The following is a 22,166-nucleotide window of genomic DNA, read 5'->3' on the forward strand; positions in this document are numbered from 1 at the left end:
ATTATTTTGCATTTAATCCGAACAAGAATAGTATCAGGATTCTTAGATAATTCTTAGATGAAAGTAGGAACTTTTGAGATTATAGCCAAAATACTAATTCAGAAAATAAAAACGTTCAAGGCATTTTTCAGGAAAAGTCTAAATTTTCTTCTACACAAGAGTATACCTAGAAGATATTAAAGTTTATTTAGAATTATTTTAGTATTCACTTTGAAATTTACCGTTTCACTTTCTAAAATCATACAATATTGTACAGAAAATAAAAAAGCCATGTACAATTTTATTACACAAAGAAGATTCCTCAGTTGTTTGATTGAAAATCTATAACAAGGTTTTCGCCTTTTTTTTCCCCCAATAAAGAAATAATGAAAACAGAATTTAAAAAAATAAAGAGATCCGAGTGGCGAAAGCATAGCGCAGGTCAGTGACGTCATCACGTACACACGGAGGGAACGCGCACGGTGAAGAGCCAATCAGAAGCCATCCTGTTGTCTCCCCGGCAGCAACAAAAGTTAGCATTCGCTCCTCCGCTGCCGCAACTTTTAACATTTTATTGTTGTCCTCGAGGTTAAAGTGTCATTTCCTGTCCAGTCTGAGACTCTCGCTCCTGAACGGAGTCCTGGAGGAGGCACTTCGCTCCGGGGTTGATGAAAACAGTCGTTATTGGCCTCTGGGCGTCATCTTTTCTTCCCCGGTGTTTCCAGCATGCTGCCCACGGGAGACGTCCAGGGTGGGCTCCGGAGCCTGGAGGCTCTGCTCCGGGGGATCAAGTACCCGGGACAGGTGGACTACAGCGGGTAAGACCTGAGAGACCAGCACTGAGACAGACAGAGAGACGGACAGGGCTGACGGTGGTCGTGTTCTACAGGTCTCCCCATCATAAAAATAAAGGGGAACAATAATAGTGATCTGACGTGTTGTGTCACAGAACTCCCTGGGAAGTTTTAAAATCAAGTCAATCATTTTCTTTCCTCGACAATGACAGAAATAAAAAAACTAAAATAATCCTGCCATTATCCTCACGCGATATATGTATAGTATATCGTATAAAGTAATGTCTATTGTCATTCTCAGCACAAGGAGTAACGAAAGCATCTAAATTATGACATTGAAGTCTCCTTGAATTAATCCCAAAATCACAGAAACATTACATCCAATGTATTGAAATCATCAAACCTGAAAGTTAACCTCTGTTTACTTATCCAAAGCAGCTCACACCTGAGAATTATACTTGAATAATAGTATATCAATGATAAAATAAGACTTCTTCCTGTTTCCTTCAACCCACCAACGATCACAACAATCTTATTCTGAAAACTATGTGCTGACCTTTCACCTTATCAGAAAAACACTATTAGACCTAGTTAATGCACAAAGTCCCCAAACTTCTCTTTTTATTTCTGGACAATATGATGAATGGAGACGTCTGGGGCATGTTTAATACATTATAGGACAGAGATACTGATTAGTGTATGAGACGTGTCAATAACATGTGAGGACGTGGTTCCAGGAGTACGTCCCAGTTAGTAAAATGTGCCTGCCTGGAACACAACCTGTGGTTTCTGTTAGCTGAAGAAAAAAAATAGACATTTTAAAGAGATCTTTTAAAGAAACCCTGGCGGAGGACTTTAATTTACAGAAGTCTTCTCCTAGTAAAACACACCCTGAAGGGTTAGGGGGTAGGGGGTAGGGGGTAGGGGGTTAGGGGGTTAGGTTTGGGCCACCAAATATTGAAGTGGAGGTGAAAAGAGAGTTATAAAAGAAGTGTGGATTCTTTACAAGCTGCCAACCTGTGGTTATAATCAGGTTTTGGTCAGTTTGAGTCCACCAGACCTCCAGTTTAATCTACAGTTTCTTCATGATGAATAACCGGTTTTGTAAAATAAGCTCATGGGGATGTTTTATAAATGAGTTAAATAAATAAATAAATCTCCACAGGGTAGAATGTACTGCCAATCACAGTGTGCAACATTTTATTTGATTTTTTTGGCTTCATTTAATTCACAGACAAGTACAGTTTATATGAGATTTGTATTTGTGTTTCAGTAGATTGAACATATCCTCCTGTATATCACGGTGAACTGTTGTTTTCCACTCACTCCCCACAGTTCATGGTGTTTGCTGCTGAACGTGTTAATGAGCGACCTGCATTGTTACGAGGCCTTAAAGTCTGTTTCTGCTGCAGCAGGGGCCAGATTCTGACTGTGCACCTCCACACCAGTTTATAATCTGAGATTTATTACTTAACAGAACTTAATAGATTGATTACTTGACGATAACTAACTCCAGGCTGAATGAAGCTTTTTTTATTAATACTCCCTGGCGACCCCTGCTGGCAGTAGAGAGTAACTGAGGAAATCTCCAGGGTTTTTTTCCAGTCGAACGTCACTTTGCTCCACTCTTGTAATTACCTGTTAACACTCGTCTTCCTCTCAGCACGCTGCGTGCATCAAACACATCGACACCCTCCAAACCTGTTCTGCTGCAGTATCTTTCTGGTTTGTGTTTCTCACTCAGACTTTCCAAAGGAGATCCTTCAGCTTTTCTTCCCATCGTGAGCTTCACCCTCACCTCCTTCTCTCCACCCTTCACCGAGCAGCTGATGGTGGCTGGGCTGGAATTGACGGGAAAGACGGACCTCCGATTCACCGACGCTCTTTACAAGGTGACACTGCCTCTTCCAATCAGCTGCAAACACGTTTTATTGACCCACTCAGCTGTGTGTTAAAAAGCATCTCCTCAATGGCTCCCTGGTAAATCTACAATCCTATTTAAAATCCTCCTTCTAACTTATAATCCAGACTCTTTCATATCTTAAAGAACTCATATCTCCCCAGAAGAACACTTCTGGAGGTTCTCAGAGTGCTGCCCCTTGGAGGTTCCTCGTCTTTATAAAGGTGTAATGGAGGCGGAGCTTCCTGCTTTCAGGCTCCTCCCATGAGGAAGCAGCTCCCAGGTTCACTTAAAGGAGACATATCATGCTAAATCCACTTTTTTAGCCCTTAAATGCATGTTGTTGTATATTTAGAGTGTTTAGAAGTACAGAAAAGTTCAAAGTAGTCTCTTCAGGTGCTCCGTTGATATCTTTATATTCTGTTTTGCTCATATTTTGCGATCGGTTTCGATTTTCTATTCTCTATTACGTTTTTTGAACAATGACGTCACAGTATTCTCAGCGGAACTGCCAAATTAGGACATCGACACTTCGAGCAATCCGCCATTTTTGTTTCTCGCTGCGATTTTGTAGTCCAACCTAAGGGTGCCGAAGTTACGAGAGGATAAGTGGAAATGTTCGGTTGTTGGATGTAGTAACCCACAAGCTTCGTTACACCGTCTCCCAGCATCAGAACCTTTTCCAAGTGCCTGGTTGAGTTTTATTTTTCACAGAAATGTACCCACATCTGTGGGTAAGGTCATTTTTGTGTGCGCGAATCACTTTAAGGACGACTGCTTCAGCAACCTCCGCCAGTATAAAGAAGGATTTGCCGAAAGACTTGGTCTGATTGAGCGGTCAGTTCCTTCTATCTATGGAGACGACGAACAGAGCACTTCGGTAAGCTGTATATAACGCTAAAAAGTGTGATGATAAGACGTCCCTGTCATTGTTTTGTTAGCATTAGCAGTTGCACCGTCTTCATATGTTAGCGCTGTGTGCTCGTTTTAGATTAGAATGTAACTTCTGTGTTAAATAGTCGTTGTAATACAGGCAGTATTGTAGTAGTGGGCATGGATGGAGAAGTTAGTGTAAATATAGTAACACACCATTGCGTTACATCCATATGAAGACGTTGTTCTTCAGCTGCATCATGGTCATTTTCATCTGGCTCCGCCGGGTCCGACTCTGGCTCCAACATGTATGGCTGGATGGACAAATCTTCCCTTGTTGACATTTTGTAAATAATGTGTGAATATAAAGTTTCTGCGCCGCTAGATAATTGTATCTGTTCTATCAAACTACAAAGATGGCCGAACAGGGTGGCGTTGAACCGAGTGTGACCTCTGCAACCTGGAGAGGAGGCGGGGTATGAAGAGACCGCCCCAAAACGAGTTGCTCTCAGAAGCGCATCAGAAAAGGGGTTGAAAAGGGGCCTGTGGAGCTCTAATAATGAGGAATTCAGACCCAAGCATTGCAGTTCCGCTTTATATAGACCACAACTGTATGATTTATATGTAAAAAGGAAGGATTTAAAAGCATGATATGTCTCCTTTAAAGATTCGGACACAATCTCAACTTTTAATGCCAGAAGACCCCCCCCCCCCCCCCCCCCCCCCCCCCCCGCGCCTCTCTCTACCTCTATTTCACTCTCTGGCCCTCTCTCTCTTTCTTTCTACCTGTCTACCGCTCAGCCTCTCTCTCTACCTCCCTCTCTACTGCTCTCTCTCTTTCTACCTCTACTTCTCTCTCTCTTTACCTTCCTCTATCCCTCTGACCCATCCTCTCTCGCTCTCTCTCTCTCTCTCTCTCTCTCTCTCTCTCTCTCTCTCTCTCTCTCTCTCTCTCTCTCTCTCTCTCTCTCTCTCTCTCTCTCTCTCTCTCTCTCTTTCCATTGCTCCGTCTCTCTCACAGTAGAAATAAAAGTTGGTCAGTCTGCAGCAGTTGAGTAAAGGGCCTCCTCCCGACCCAGGGTTTGTATCCCTAACCCCCCCCCCACACCCCGCTCAATCCAATACTCCCTCCCCCTGCCCGGACCGGGGTCTAATTCCTAACTCTGCGTCTGCGTCTGCGTCTGCGTCTGCGTCTGCGTCTGCGTCTGTGTGTAGGTGCTGCGGGACGTCTTCCACTATAAGCCCGTCCTGAGCAAGCAGCAGTTTCTTCAGTGGGGCTTCTCCCAGAGGAAGGTGTCCATGGTGTGTGACGTCATTAACCTGGTCCTGCAGAGACACAAGCAGCTGAGGAAGGTACAGAGCCTCCCAACGCGTCGGTCCACATCCTGCACAGCTCCGGTACGTCACCATGGTCCTGTTGTTGTGTCCTACAGCCCAGATTCAGGGGACCGGCCTCACACAGAGGGGGTGGAGAAGCTGCTCCATCAGTTCCTACTCAGCCTCACTCGACTGGACTCTACTTGCTTTTCCATTCCGTTTTAGTCTCCACTACCAGGTACTTTCCTGGTTCCTGGTAGACCGAGGGGCCAAGCGAACTAGGACTAGTAGACAATGTGAAATCGGCACACAGCAGGCTGCTGATTGGCCGGCGGGTCTCGACACAGATGAGTCAGGAGAGCGTCTCCTTCCCCCGCCATTTTTTATACCTGATCGCAATAAAAACGCTCAAAAACAGAAACCAGTGGAGCAGCGACGAGCTAAAGGCTTTTATTTGTAGCGACTCGCTACAAGTATCAGGAGCTCTCTGAGTCGTGGTGTTTTGGATTAACAGGTTTCCCTGTTAACTGGTGACCGGCTTCTTCCAGCGTGCCCTTGTCACAGCAGATGTTAAAAACCCGACCAGAACCCGTAACTGTCCTGGCGAACGCCGTTTAGCCGCATTTCCATTAAAGTGTAAAGTGTCGTAGCGTTTGTTTGTCTTATTTTAACATCAGCTGCTGCTAACAGCTAACAGCTGGGGGCAGAAGTCACTAATTGACAGGGGCACCAGTGAAACCGAAACACCAGACAGTGAATCACATTCGTACCGATCCGCATTTTGTAATATTATTACTAAATATATAAAGATATGTGCTTTTTGATTTATTATTTGAGCTGATTTCCAATGCAGGTTCACTCCCCATCATATCTGGGTGATTACTTGTGCATGATTGGGAGGACAGTCCGCTGACTCCGCCCACACCGTGGTCGTACTATATTATAATGGAAAACCACGAGGCTGAGTCGAGTAGAAGCCAGGTGAATAGAGTCAAGTGGAGTCAGGCTGAGGAGGAGCTGGTGGAGCATTGACCTTTAACCTTCCTGCTGATGCTGCTGCTCACCAGCTCCTCCTGTTGGATGTCACTGTAGGTGGTCTCCAGGCCTCTTGTTGTATCTCACATCGAAACTCCGGCTTCCCTCACAAGCCCCTCCCACGCAGAAGGTCTTCTCTCCTCTGATTCGTCCGTTGAAGTGTTTTCATCTGATCCTCCTGAGAACCGAAGCGCTGAGCCACATGTAAGAAACACTCAGGCTCCATCACCACTCAGGCTGCCTTTCACTCTGATTGATCCATATTATTACCCTGGTGGGTTAGTTACACCGGTGGGTTAGTTACACTGGTGGGTTAGTTACATGGTGGGTTAGTTACACCGGTGGGTTAGTTACACTGGTGGGTTAGTTACATGGTGGGTTAGTTACATGGTGGGTTAGTTACCCTGGTGGGTTAGTTACACTGGTGGTGTAGTTATACTGGTGTAGTTACACTGGTGGTTTGGTTACCATGGTGGTGTAGAGATTTCTGGCCACATAAGGAGCACGGGGTACCATTTATGTTGGGTTTTGGCAGTTACTGATAATGATTAATAATTATCAAAAATAGTTATTAATAATTTTATTGAAAATGTAATCTGATCAGTATCAGATACCTCGGGAGCTCCACCTGGAACAGGAAATGATAACCAGTTCAGTTCTATCAGTCTCATAAGATACACTAAACTATTCATTTGGAATTTGAATTAATAGTTAAATTAATTACAATTACCAGAATTAACAGTAAAGCTTGAAGGATCTTGGAGTTCTTGACACAGAAGAGTCGACATTTCATTCACCTTTGTGCTCATTAATAAGACGGCAAGTAGGATTCCAAAAATTATATTTATTTACAATGAAAACTAATAAAACACAGATTCTAACTACCTATATACAGCTTAGTGTGTGTGTGTGTGTGTGTGTGTGTGTGTGTGTGTGTGTGTGTGTGTGTGTGTGTGTGTGTGTGTGTGTGTGTGGCAGAGCTGATGTTGGTTTACAGGTTGAAAACTACTGATATTATCAATAGAACTCAATCACTCATTTTGTAGAGCACTTTTCATCCAAAACAATTGCAACACAAAATGCTTCACATAAAATAGAAAAAATAGAATAAAATAAAATTGAAGCACGAGCATTAACACACACACGCGCAGACACACACACATACCCACACCCAAATACACGTACACACACCCACCCACACCACCAACCCCAACTAGTTACCCTGGTGACGGTGCCTGCTGACGGGTGTGTCGGGTGTTTCCTCTCAGTGGGTGGAGGTGGAGGAGAGGTTGTCTGCGGTGGAGTCCCGGCTGGACGGCGTGATGTCTGAGCTCAGCAGGTTGAGTCTCCTGGAGAGACGCATGCACGACGTAGAAAGAACCAGAAGCACCGAGCAGGTTGAAGGAGTCGTCAGCATCTCCAGAGCGAGCTGGGAGAACCTGGTGAGCAGACTGGCACTGCTGGAAACACAACTGGAGCTGAGCAGCAACACACAGGTAACACACACCACCTGAGCAGCAACACACAGGTAACACACACCACCTGAGAGGCAACACACAGGTAACACACACCACCTGAGCAGCAACACGCAGGTAACACACACCACTTGAGCAGCAACACACACCACCTGAGCAGCAACACGCAGGTAACACACACCACCTGAGCAGCAACACGCAGGTAACACGCACCACCTGAGCAGCAACACGCAGGTAACACGCACCACCTGAGCAGCAACACGCAGGTAACACACACCACTTGAGCAGCAACACACACCACCTGAGCAGCAACACACAGGTAACACACACCACCTGAGCAGCAACACACACCACCTGAGCAGCAACACACAGGTTACACACACCACCTGAGCAGCAACACACAGGTAACACACACCACCTGAGCAGCAACACGCAGGTAACACACACCACCTGAGCAGCAACACGCAGGTAACACACACCACCTGAGCAGCAACACGCAGGTAACACACACCACTTGAGCAGCAACACCCACCACCTGAGCAGCAACACACACCATCTGAGCAGCAACACACACCACCTGAGCATCAACACACAGGTAACACACACCACCTGAGCAGCAACACACAGGTAACACGCACCACCTGAGCAGCAACAATGAGGTAACACGCACCACCTGAGCAGCAACACAAACCACCTGAGCAGCAACGCACAGGTAACACACACCACCTGAGCAGCAACACGCAGGTAACACACACCACCTGAGCAGCAACACGCAGGTAACACACACCACCTGAGCAGCAACACACAGGTAACACACACCACCTGAGCAGCAACACGCAGGTAACACACACCACCTGAGCAGCAACACGCAGGTAACACACACCACCTGAGCAGCAACACGCAGGTAACACGCACCACCTGAGCAGCAACACGCAGGTAACACACACCACTTGAGCAGCAACACACACCACCTGAGCAGCAACACACAGGTAACACACACCACCTGAGCAGCAACACACAGGTTACACACACCACTTGAGCAGCAACACACACCACCTGAGCAGCAACACGCAGGTAACACACACCACCTGAGCAGCAACACGCAGGTAACACACACCACTTGAGCAGCAACACCCACCACCTGAGCAGCAACACACACCATCTGAGCAGCAACACACACCACCTGAGCATCAACACACAGGTAACACACACCACCTGAGCAGCAACACACAGGTAACACGCACCACCTGAGCAGCAACAATGAGGTAACACGCACCACCTGAGCAGCAACACAAACCACCTGAGCAGCAACGCACAGGTAACACACACCACCTGAGCAGCAACACGCAGGTAACACACACCACCTGAGCAGCAACACGCAGGTAACACACACCACCTGAGCAGCAACACACAGGTAACACACACCACCTGAGCAGCAACACGCAGGTAACACACACCACCTGAGCAGCAACACGCAGGTAACACACACCACCTGAGCAGCAACACACAGGTAACACGCACCACCTGAGCAGCAACGCACACCACCTGAGCAGCAACACACAGGTAACACGCACCACCTGAGCAGCAACACACACCACCTGAGCAACAACGCACACCACCTGAGCAGTAACGCACAGGTAACACGCACCACCTGAGCAGCAACACACAGGTAACACGCACCACCTGAGCAGCAACACACAGGTAACACGCACCACCTGAGCAGCAACACACAGGTAACACACACCACCTGAGCAGCAACACGCAGGTAACACACACCACCTGAGCAGCAACACGCAGGTAACACACACCACTTGAGCAGCAACACACACCACCTGAGCAGCAACACACAGGTAACACACACCACCTGAGCAGCAACACACACCACCTGAGCAGCAACACGCAGGTAACACACACCACCTGAGCAGCAACACACACCACCTGAGCAGCAACACACAGGTAACACACACCACCTGAGCAGAAACACACAGGTAACACACACCACCTGAGCAGCAACACGCAGGTAACACACACCACCTGAGCAGCAACACGCAGGTAACACACACCACTTGAGCAGCAACACACACCACCTGAGCAGCAACACACAGGTAACACACACCACCTGAGCAGCAACACACAGGTAACACGCACCACCTGAGCAGCAACACACAGGTAACACGCACCACCTGAGCAGCAACACACACCACCTGAGCAGCAACACGCAGGTAACACGCACCACCTGAGCAGCAACACACAGGTAACACGCACCACCTGAGCAGCAACACACACCACTTGAGCAGCAACACACACCACCTGAGCAGCAACACACACCACCTGAGCAGCAACACACAGGTAACACACACCACCTGAGCAGCAACACACAGGTAACACACACCACCTGAGCAGCAACACGCAGGTAACACACACCACCTGAGCAGCAACACGCAAGTAACACACACCACTTGAGCAGCAACACACACCACCTGAGCAGCAACACACAGGTTACACACACCACTTGAGCAGCAACACACACCACCTGAGCAGCAACACGCAAGTAACACACACCACTTGAGCAGCAACACACACCACCTGAGCAGCAACACACAGGTAACACACACCACCTGAGCAGCAACACGCAGGTAACACACACCACTTGAGCAGCAACACCCACCACCTGAGCAGCAACACACACCATCTGAGCAGCAACACACACCACCTGAGCATCAACACACAGGTAACACACACCACCTGAGCAGCAACACACAGGTAACACGCACCACCTGAGCAGCAACACAAACCACCTGAGCAGCAACGCACAGGTAACACACACCACCTGAGCAGCAACACGCAGGTAACACACACCACCTGAGCATCAACACGCAGGTAACACACACCACCTGAGCAGCAACACGCAGGTAACACACACCACCTGAGCAGCAACACGCAGGTAACACACACCACCTGAGCATCAACACGCAGGTAACACACACCACCTGAGCAGCAACACACAGGTAACACACACCACCTGAGCAGCAACACGCAGGTAACACACACCACCTGAGCAGCAACACGCAGGTAACACACACCACCTGAGCAGCAACACGCAGGTAACACACACCACCTGAGCAGCAACACGCAGGTAACACACACCACCTGAGCAGCAACACGCAGGTAACACACACCACTTGAGCAGCAACACACACCACCTGAGCAGCAACACCCACCACCTGAGCAGCAACACACACCATCTGAGCAGCAACACACACCACCTGAGCATCAACACACAGGTAACACACACCACCTGAGCAGCAACACACACCACCTGAGCAGCAACGCACAGGTAACACACACCACCTGAGCAGCAACACGCAGGTAACACACACCACTTGAGCAGCAACACACACCACCTGAGCAGCAACACACACCACCTGAGCAACAACGCACACCACCTGAGCAGCAACGCACACCACCTGAGCAGCAACACACAGGTAACACGCACCACCTGAGCAGCAACACACACCACCTGAGCAACAACGCACACCACCTGAGCAGTAACGCACACCACCTGAGCAGCAACACACACCACCTGAGCAACAACGCACACCACCTGAGCAGCAACACGCAGGTAACACACACCACCTGAGCAGCAACACACAGGTAACACGCACCACCTGAGCAGCAACACACAGGTAACACGCACCACCTGAGCAGCAACACAAACCACCTGAGCAGCAACGCACAGGTAACACACACCACCTGAGCAGCAACACGCAGGTAACACACACCACCTGAGCAGCAACACACACCACCTGAGCAGCAACACACAGGTAACACACACCACCTGAGCAGCAACACACAGGTAACACACACCACCTGAGCAGCAACACGCAGGTAACACACACCACTTGAGCAGCAACACACACCACCTGAGCAGCAACACACAGGTAACACACACCACCTGAGCAGCAACACACACCACCTGAGCAGCAACACACGGGTTACACACACCACCTGAGCAGCAACACACAGGTAACACACACCACCTGAGCAGCAACACGCAGGTAACACACACCACCTGAGCAGCAACACGCAGGTAACACACACCACTTGAGCAGCAACACCCACCACCTGAGCAGCAACACACACCATCTGAGCAGCAACACACACCACCTGAGCATCAACACACAGGTAACACACACCACCTGAGCAGCAACACACAGGTAACACGCACCACCTGAGCAGCAACACACAGGTAACACGCACCACCTGAGCAGCAACGCACACCACCTGAGCAGCAACACACAGGTAACACGCACCACCTGAGCAGCAACACACACCACCTGAGCAACAACGCACACCACCTGAGCAGTAACGCACAGGTAACACGCACCACCTGAGCAGCAACACACAGGTAACACGCACCACCTGAGCAGCAACACACAGGTAACACGCACCACCTGAGCAGCAACACACAGGTAACACACACCACCTGAGCAGCAACACGCAGGTAACACACACCACCTGAGCAGCAACACGCAGGTAACACACACCACTTGAGCAGCAACACACACCACCTGAGCAGCAACACACAGGTAACACACACCACCTGAGCAGCAACACACACCACCTGAGCAGCAACACGCAGGTAACACACACCACCTGAGCAGCAACACACACCACCTGAGCAGCAACACACAGGTAACACACACCACCTGAGCAGAAACACACAGGTAACACACACCACCTGAGCAGCAACACGCAGGTAACACACACCACCTGAGCAGCAACACGCAGGTAACACACACCACTTGAGCAGCAACACACACCACCTGAGCAGCAACACACAGGTAACACACACCACCTGAGCAGCAACACACAGGTAACACGCACCACCTGAGCAGCAACACACAGGTAACACGCACCACCTGAGCAGCAACACACACCACCTGAGCAGCAACACGCAGGTAACACGCACCACCTGAGCAGCAACACACACCACTTGAGCAGCAACACACACCACCTGAGCAGCAACACAGAGGTAACACACACCACCTGAGCAGCAACACACACCACCTGAGCAGCAACACACAGGTAACACACACCACCTGAGCAGCAACACACAGGTAACACACACCACCTGAGCAGCAACACGCAGGTAACACACACCACCTGAGCAGCAACACGCAGGTAACACACACCACCTGAGCAGCAACACGCAGGTAACACACACCACCTGAGCATCAACACGCAGGTAACACACACCACCTGAGCAGCAACACACAGGTAACACACACCACCTGAGCAGCAACACGCAGGTAACACACACCACCTGAGCAGCAACACGCAGGTAACACGCACCACCTGAGCAGCAACACACAGGTAACACGCACCACCTGAGCAGCAACACACACCACCTGAGCAGCAACACACAGGTAACACACACCACCTGAGCAGAAACACACAGGTAACACACACCACCTGAGCAGCAACACGCAGGTAACACACACCACCTGAGCAGCAACACGCAGGTAACACACACCACTTGAGCAGCAACACACACCACCTGAGCAGCAACACACAGGTAACACACACCACCTGAGCAGCAACACACAGGTAACACACATCACCTGAGCAGCAACACACACCACCTGAGCAGCAACACACAGGTAACACACACCACCTGAGCAGCAACACGCAGGTAACACACATCACCTGAGCAGCAAAACCCACCACCTGAGCAGCAACACACACCACCTGAGCAGCAACACACAGGTAACACATATCACCTGAGCAGCAAAACCCACCACCTGAGCAGCAACACACACCACCTGAGCAGCAACACACACCACCTGAGCAGAAACACACAGGTAACACACACCACCTGAGCAGCAACACCCACCACCTGAGCAGCAACACACACCACCTGAGCAGCAACACACACCACCTGAGCAGCAACACACAGGTAACACACACCACCTGAGCAGCAACACACAGGTAACACACACCACCTGAGCAGCAACGCACAGGTAATACACACCACCTGAGCACCAACGCACAGGTAACACACACCACCTGAGCAGCAACACACACCACCTGAGCAGCAACGCACACCACCTGAGCAGCAACACACAGGTAACACACACCACCTGAGCAGCAACGCACAGGTAATACACACCACCTGAGCAGCAACGCACAGGTAATACACACCACCTGAGCAGCAACGCACAGGTAATACACACCACCTGAGCAGCAACACACACCACCTGAGCAGCAACGCACACCACCTGAGCAGCAACACACAGGTAACACGCACCACCTGACCAGCAACACACAGGTAACACACACCACCTGAGCAGCAACACCCACCACCTGAGCAGCAACGCACAGGTAATACACACCACCTGAGAACCAACACACACCACCTGAGCAGCAACACACAGGTAACACACACCACCTGAGCAGCAACACCCACCACCTGAGCAGCAACACACACCACCTGAGCAGCAACACACAGGTAACACACACCACCTGAGCAGCAACACCCACCACCTGAGCAGCAACACACACCACCTGAGCAGCAACACACAGGAAACACACATCACCTGAGCAGCAAAACCCACCACCTGAGCAGCAACACACAGGTAACACACACCACCTGAGCAGCAACACACACCACCTGAGCAGCAACACACAGGTAACACACACCACCTGAGCAGCAACACACACCAGGTTGACATGTTTGTTCTCTCTCTTTTGATTGGATGTTCATCCACGCCTCCCTCTCAACCGTCCCTCAGCTCAGTGCCTCGTTCACGCTGCAGGGAAATGAGACCCAGTTCGGATGTTCTGCTCACAGTGACTCATATCACTTCCTGTTGTGACCACCTGAACGCTCCCATTCCAATGTTTTCACACCAGAAAATATCACATGTGGAACCAATTCAGATATTTTCCTACATCGACTGATTCGTCATTAACATGTGACTGACTGACGTGCCGGAGGAAGTGGCTCCGCCAGAATAAAAGCTGTGCTCTCTTTTTTTCTCATTCTTTTTCTTTCCTCCTCATGTTGTCTAGATTCTGTCGCTCGTATTTAACAAGCTGTAAAAAATGAATCTACACACTGACCAGGGTTGCCAGATATGGCAGGTATCCCCCAATCAGGGAGCCAAACCCTCTTACCTTTTAACTTTGTTTATTTCCTGGATTTGTGTGTTTATGTTGTGTTCTTTATTACACATCTAATAGTTTAGTGGGTTTTAACATGGTTCCCACACAGGCTGAGGTTTGGGCTGGTTTTCATTGAGGTGTGAGTTTTACCTTGTTTGGGCTGAAACACTAAGTCACCCTGGTGCTGACCGGCGTGGCGGCCATACTCGCTTGCATAAGCAACGTGCTTGGCTTCACTTCCTCTTCTGCGCTATGGGCCCTGAACCCGTCGGGTCTGACCAGTTCACACGGCAGTCTGATAGAGGTGGAGTTTTAAATGTCGTGTGAACAATCAGGCAATGAAATCTGATCCAGGAACAAAAGGGAATTGAGCATCAGGACCTGCAGTGTGAACGCAGCCTGAGTCTTCACAGGCAGAGCGTCAGGCGTTCTCTACAAACAGTGAAATAACTGTCCAGATTCTATGGGGGCAACTATTGGTCAATGTGGAAAAGAATTTGTCGATGTGAAACGGAATCTGGAAAGGTCGTCTCAAAATGTCTCGGTTTTCATTTGTGTAAAACAAATCTGTGTTTGTATTAAAACAAAATGTATGGAAGAAGGTTTGTCAACACGTACAAAGATATTCACAGTTGGAAGGTATTCGGCCACAAATACTGAAAATACAGACAAATCATCGAGTTGAGCAGCTTCACAATCGCCTCTTTCTGTCACGTGACTTTTGCTTCTGCTGTGAGATGATTAGTATGTTTGACGTGAGGGTTTCTGTGCCCTGAGCTCGGACTCACAGACTCCTTCATTCTATCTGCCCTAGACCTCAGTAGTTTCGCCCTTTGCAGGCCATCAGGCGGCGCTACAATAATGCCCCCATAAAGTTTTTCTGGACGATAAGCTCAAGAGAAACATGGCAGCGGTGAGGAACCTTAACCTCTCGTGCCTCCGAGGTTTGTACCGTCACATAACAGTGCTCTTTCTCTTTTTGACCCATTTTAACCAGACGTACTGATCTTTGATCACAACTGTTTCAGTTTGTTGACTTTGGTGTTTTCTGTAATCGTTCTGTATTTGTGATGGTGGAAAGAAGAGCATGGAACCATAGTTTATCTTCAGTTTATTTTGTGATCATTTCAGCCAATCACGGCTCAGCCCTTTACGTTCGTCCTCTTTTGGGACAGGGGCGTAATTATTGGTTGTGGATCAGTTTAAAACCACTAATGGCTGAACCATGAGCTGAGGCTCAGCAGCGCAGTGACCTCTGAAACCTTTCTGCTCGTGGTCGCTCGTACCACTCAGGAACTTTGTACTTGTGTTTCATTTATTTCCTCTTTTTGTTTTCATCTGATTTCAGGTAATTGTTTCACTTCCACAGCAACCCCCCTCTTCCCCCCCCTCTTCCCCCCCCTCCTCCTCCGCTGTGGACGATGCTTCAAAGGTGAGACACTCTGGACTTACTAGAGTTCAGTTTTGTGAATTTATCAGATTCTGTGAATCCATAATCTCTCTGCTGTGGGTTTGTTCTCGTTCTGCTGGAATCAGATTATTTGAGTCCAGATTGTCTATGTTCTGCCTTCTCAGCTGTTCTTTTCTGTGTCTGTCCAGGAGGATATAAAGGACAGCCTGGAGAGGATCACCAACATGTAAGCTCTTATCTATCTGCTGGGAAACATCCCACGTTTCTAACTCACCAACTACCTTCAACGCTTCTCTGAGATTTTAATTTCTGTCCTTGGGTTTGTTTCTTCATCTGTTCCCGTCAGACTGCTTGAATCAGAGATTAATCAGCATTGAAGATGGATGAATGGATGTTTTTCAGTACCTCGTAGTTCTACCAGCGTCTGCATGTAAGCAACAGCTGATGTCAAATCAAAATACTTCACTGCAATTCAAATTCGTTTGGACAATATTTATTATCATGTAATATGGAGCTGAAGGAATGTGTGTCACAGCTGATAGAACGTTCTCTCCTTTACAAAATAAAAGTCAGGCTCATTTTCTCAAAATGAGAGAAAAGAAAAGGTGAAATCTGGGAATGTAAGACAGTGCTCTACTTCACAACAATAATATACTTTATACAGAGAATAAATCTAAATATGGAACTGATGGAGGAAGACTCACTTTCTTCATCAGTGAGGAAACTGAGGTACAGGCCCGTCCTCAGACACAGGGACTTAAAGGAACAGGACCGTCCTCAGACACAGGGACTTAAAGGAACAGGGCCGTCCTCAGACACAGGGACTTAAAGGAACAGGACCGTCCTCAGACACAGGGACTTAAAGGAACAGGACCGTCCTCAGACACAGGGACTTAAAAGAACAGGACCGTCCTCAGACACAGGGACTTAAAGGAACAGGACCTTCCTCAGACACTGGGACTTAAAGGAACAGGACCGTCCTCAGACACAGGGACTTAAAGGAACAGGACCGACCTCAGACACTGGGACTTAAAGGAACAGGACCGACCTCAGACACAGGGACTTAAAGGAACAGGACCGACCTCAGACACTGGGACTTAAAGGAACAGGACCAACCTCAGACACAGGGACTTAAAGGAACAGGACCGTCCTCAGACACAGGGACTTAAAGGAACAGGACCGACCTCAGACACAGGGACTTAAAGGAACAGGACCGACCTCAGACACTGGGACTTAAAGGAACAGGACCAACCTCAGACACAGGGACTTAAAGGAACAGGACCGTCCTCAGACACAGGGACTTAAAAGAACAGGACCGTCCTCAGACACAGGGACTTAAAGGAACAGGACCTTCCTCAGACACTGGGACTTAAAGGAACAGGACCGTCCTCAGACACAGGGACTTAAAGGAACAGGACCGACCTCAGACACAGGGACTTAAAGGAACAGGACCGACCTCAGACACAGGGACTTAAAGGAACAGGACCGTCCTCAGACACAGGGACTTAAAGGAACAGGACCGTCCTCAGACACAGGGACTTAAAAGAACAGGACCGTCCTCAGACACAGGGACTTAAAGGAACAGGACCTTCCTCAGACACTGGGACTTAAAGGAACAGGACCGTCCTCAGACACAGGGACTTAAAGGAACAGGACCGACCTCAGACACAGGGACTTAAAGGAACAGGACCGACCTCAGACACTGGGACTTAAAGGAACAGGACCAACCTCAGACACAGGGACTTAAAGGAACAGGACCGTCCTCAGACACTGGGACTTAAAGGAACAGGGCCCTCCACAGACACAGGGACTTAAAGGAACAGGACCGTCCTCAGACACAGGGACTTAAAGGAACAGGACCGTCCTCAGACACTGGGACTTGTTGCTGCTCTCTTTTTACACTTCTTTCTTTGGAGAGAGCCATCTGGTCCCAGTTTTTTTCTCAACTTTCTCCATCTCACCATGTTTTTCCTGTCTCTTGTGTTTTTCTCTGCCTTTGTCAGTCAGTCTCTCTCCTCTATAAATCTAAACATTAACCCCTGAAATACACAGATTAGAGTGGCTGCTGGGATCACATGTGACATCTTAACTCATATGCAACTGGTCTGTATGTTTCCTCACCCAGTAAACTATTACCGTAAAGACTATAAAAGCTGTGCCAATTCAAAAAGAAGCTCTCTGTCTGGGCTTTTGTACCAGAAAGAACCAGGTTCTAGTTCTGGTCCAGGACCAGCTTCAGCACCAGTTCTTTGTCTTTCCACCACCAAAGCCGGCCTATCAGGCTAAACTGGTGCTACACTGGCTCCACATCGATGCTGGACCAGAGAGGAGCCAGACTGGGACCCGACGCGTCATCAGCTGGGGGCGGAGTTATCTCTGGAGTTATCTCTGGAGTTATCTCTGGAGTTATCTCTGGAGGTATCTCTGGAGGTATCACTACCTACAAGGTGGAGGCCAGGTTGAACCGGCTTTCTGAAAACTCCAGCGAACACGGAGCCCCAGAGTGGTTATAGAGAAAACAATAAAATAACGCGTGGGAACGAAATAAGTCGTTCCCTGAAGTTAATAATACGAGGGAACGGGATTATTTAATCCGCGTTCGCGGAGCCGCGGCTCTCGAGATGCTGCAGAGCTCCACCTGTCAGTCAGCTACGTCAGATATAATTCAGAAGCAGTTTTCCATTGTGGTTTATTTTCCACACTTTTCATGGTGACATGATTCTAACTAACGTCACGTCCAGGTCTTGTTTCACCTTCTGACCGCCGGCTGAGGAGCTGCAGCCGCTGAGCAAGGCAGTGTGAGGCAGCAGGGGGCGCTCCGCTCCGCTCTGAGACGCTCCAATAGTATTTTATAACCACAGAACTTCTTTATAATGAATACTTTGGTTCATCAGCAACTACTAAACAAACTACAAACTACTGTAAATGAAAGCTGGAGTTTATAGACATAAAATGAGTCTTTTAATGGCTTCATGTGAAAGAGAACTTTAATCAGAGTGTTTACCTAGGTTACCATGGAAACAGTTTCAGAGCAGCGTTCTATCATTCTACACCTCCATTCCTCCATGTTGAAGCTTTTGATTCAGACACGTCCAGAAATAAAGTGAAAGGAGCAGAAAGTCACTATGGAATGTTGGAATGGTGAAAAATAAGACCTAAACTCATTCATATGGTATTGTTATTGTTATTGTTATTGTTATTATTATCATTATCATTATTATTATTATTATTATTATTATTATTATTATTATTATTATTATTATTGTCCCTCTATGTCCACTCTGGGGCTCTGGACTAAAGCAAGATGGACATTAAAAAACACCAATAGAGACAAGAAGAGACGTAATGTCTTCTGGCTCTTTGGTTCATCAGAGGTTCTGGTCAGACTAGATGGAGCGACCCGGACTAAACCACTGGTACAGTCCGTCTCCTGGTTCCTGGATGAGGCTGTCAGTGCTACATTGGTGAAATCAGTGACGTATCACGTTTTGGAGTGACGCAGTGACGTAGCTCTACTGGCTCCGTTAACGGTGGAACAAGAACCGGTTCTTTGGTGGTGCTCATTTAAGTACTGGTCCTGGCACCGGCCCTGAACTAGAACCTGGTTCTTTTTGGTGGAAAAGCCCTATGTCTGGTTTACTATTACCGTAAAGACTATAAAAGCTGCGCCAGTTAAAAAAGAAGAGTCTGCCATTTGGAGACCCTTGCTCTGGGTTAGGGGTGGGCAATCCTGGTCCTGCAGGGCTGCAGCCCTGCATGTTTTCAATGTTTCCCTGCTCAAACACACCTGAGTTATCATGCTGAGGCTTTGCAGAAAGCTTGATAAAGAGCCAGTAATGGCTGTCAGCTGTGTTGATGTGAGGAAACATTGAAAAGATGCAGGCCTGCGGCCCTCGAGAACCAGGATTGCCCACCCCTGCTCTAGGCCCTCTAGACCAGGGTGGCCAACCCGCGGCTCTCTGAACGTCAGTGTGTGGCTCTTAGATCCATTAATGGGTCTTTAGCGATTAAAATATAAATAAATGCCTTTGCCAGGAATTGAACCGAACCTCCAGTGATAAAGTCTAGAACACTAACCACTAAACTACCACTGCGCCAGTGATGATCAGAATTCATACAAGCATTTTGTGAACGCATTACCCAGTTTAAGGGGCCTTTCACATTGGATAGTCCGGGACTCTTTTCACCTGGGAGGGGGCGGAGCTGAGAATTTCCCCCCTTCATTTGGTTGGGTAGCGTTTGTAAGATTACCCAGTGTAAAATAATCCGGAGGCGGTTTATTCCAAGTGTTATATTCCATAAACGTCACGGACCTCACTGCACAAGTTGTCACGGACATGAACAGTCAACTCTCACCTCTGAACTCAACGTCATCCAACCACGCCCACATTCTGTGTATCACTACGCAGTCCAGCTGCATGTAAAGTAGTGCATAACATCTCAGCGTTCACATTGACTTTAGAGACCGGATCAAACCTTCTGGAAAACGTCACGCAGTGACACCAGCTGCTGTTTGGGGGCGCTGTCGCCTGAAACAAACACTGACCAGGGAGGAAGTAAAGAAGAAACACGGCTCTGTGATTGGTCTGGACCAAAACAGGAAGACCCGCCCCTTTATCCTGTGGTGGCAAGGCTAGTTAGCTCGTGGCTAAAGGGTAGCCACAAACAACTACGATATATAGTCTTCCTCTCTACTACTTCCTCTCTACTTTCTCCTCTCTATTTCTTCCCCTCTACTTCCTCCTCTCTACTACTTCTTCCTCTACTTTACTTCTTCCTCTTTACTTCCTCCTCACTACTTCCTCCTCTCTACTACTTCTTCATCTCTATTTCTTCCCCTCTACTTCCTCCTCTCTACTATTTCTTCCCCTCTACTTCCTCCTCTTTACTTCCTCCTCTCTACTACTTCCTCCTCTCTACTAGTTTTTCCCTGAAGAGACTCTGGTCTGGACCAAACAGAACAGGAACTCTCCTAAGTTACCATATACCAATACTTGCATTCATTTTGCCGTCTTAGAAACGGACCTGAAACTTGAAGTGAACTTTCAGAAAAGACGAGGCAGATGAAACGTGTCCTTGTTCTTTACTTGTTTGGAGATTTTTATTTGCAATTTTGCAGAATTACTTGCGTTTTTTTTAGCTGTGGACAAATGAAGAAAGAGTTTGAAGTGAAAGGGGTCGTCTAACGACCACCCAACACTCCTCCGGTACTTTTCCTCCAAGGTGGTTTGATGGTTAGCTTAGCATTATCTGCCTCTGCACTGATCACCTCATACCTGCTGATGTCATAAGTTCAGGTGTTCCACTTGTTTTGTAGGCTGAAGACCACGTCTCGTCTGCTGAAGACCACTGACTCCTGCGGCGTGCCGGGAATTCAACCAGCAAACCTTTATTAGTCTTCCAGCGACTGATTGTGAATAAACGTGACCACCACTCTTCTTTCACTTCAGCTTCTTCTGTTGGTTCACGATCCTGCAAAGTTTTTCTTTGTGTTTTCTATCAGCTGCAACTTTGTAAAAGTTTCTTGTTTTATATGTGTTTGTTTTTTGTTTGTTTGTTTTTACAGACACATTGTCGTGTAAATAAACCAGATGGTCTTGGTTTGATCATTTCCACAGCAGTTGAAAAGTAGAAAACATTTATTACAAAGTTCTGTGCAGGAGAGGAAAATAGGAAATAACATACATGCTATTAAAACATCTACTGCTTATGCAAAAGCCTAATGTATTTTAAAAGGTTTTGATGAAGATGATTTGAAGCTGGGCTGAAAGACTTTCAGAGGCGAGGAGCTTTACATTAAATAGAAAAACTGCGGATTAAAGTGACAAACAGGTAAATAAAAGGTTTTCATCAACGACTCCTGAGACTTTAATAAACGGAACCAGAATCAGTTCAGTATCATTTATGGAGGTTTTAGTAATCACATTTCAAATGTTTTCTACTAGACAATACTGTGTGATAATATGTGCTTTTTGCACCGAAGACGAGTTTGTTGATCTGAAACAGTTTAAAGAAAAACGCTCATCATTTACATGCTGAATTATCAGGGAAGAAAAATGTTTCCAAACCATTCAAAGAGTTTTTGGGAAGTAATAGATTACTTCTTGGAAATACTTTTGCAGTTCATAACCTGATGTCAAAGCATCAAACACGTTTACATTGACTTTTAATTCAACTGTCAATGAAACTTCCGTTTGTCCATAAAAAGAAACTAA

At 47.7% G+C, this 22,166-nt stretch overlaps 1 protein-coding gene across 1 annotated transcript; it reads left to right on the forward strand.

The window, feature by feature from the left end:
- The first annotated feature begins 445 nt into the window (after nt 1-445).
- On the forward strand, nt 446-21,575 carry cep44 (centrosomal protein 44). Its single transcript, XM_080462794.1, has 9 exons — nt 446-511; nt 705-797; nt 2,518-2,665; nt 4,762-4,944; nt 5,956-6,102; nt 7,167-7,394; nt 15,889-15,972; nt 16,140-16,177; nt 21,269-21,575. The coding sequence occupies exons 2-9, from the start codon at nt 706-708 to the stop codon at nt 21,345-21,347; spliced, it is 999 nt and encodes a 332-aa protein (XP_080318920.1). The 5' UTR covers nt 446-511; nt 705; the 3' UTR covers nt 21,348-21,575.
- Nucleotides 21,576-22,166: the final 591 nt, after the last annotated feature.

This window comes from Lipophrys pholis, assembly GCF_963383615.2.
Source record: "Lipophrys pholis genome assembly, chromosome: 5".
NCBI classification, from domain to species: domain Eukaryota; kingdom Metazoa; phylum Chordata; class Actinopteri; order Blenniiformes; family Blenniidae; genus Lipophrys; species Lipophrys pholis.

Excerpts from the sequence above, each read along its gene's own strand:
- cep44 (XM_080462794.1), top strand. The coding sequence starts at position 706 with ATGCTGCCCACGGGAGACGTCCAGGGTGGGCTCCGGAGCCTGGAGGCT. Across the intron at positions 4,945-5,955 it reads CCACATCCTGCACAGCTCCG|GTGGTCTCCAGGCCTCTTGT; the intron begins GTACGTCACCAT and ends ATGTCACTGTAG. Across the intron at positions 15,973-16,139 it reads CTGTGGACGATGCTTCAAAG|GAGGATATAAAGGACAGCCT; the intron begins GTGAGACACTCT and ends GTGTCTGTCCAG.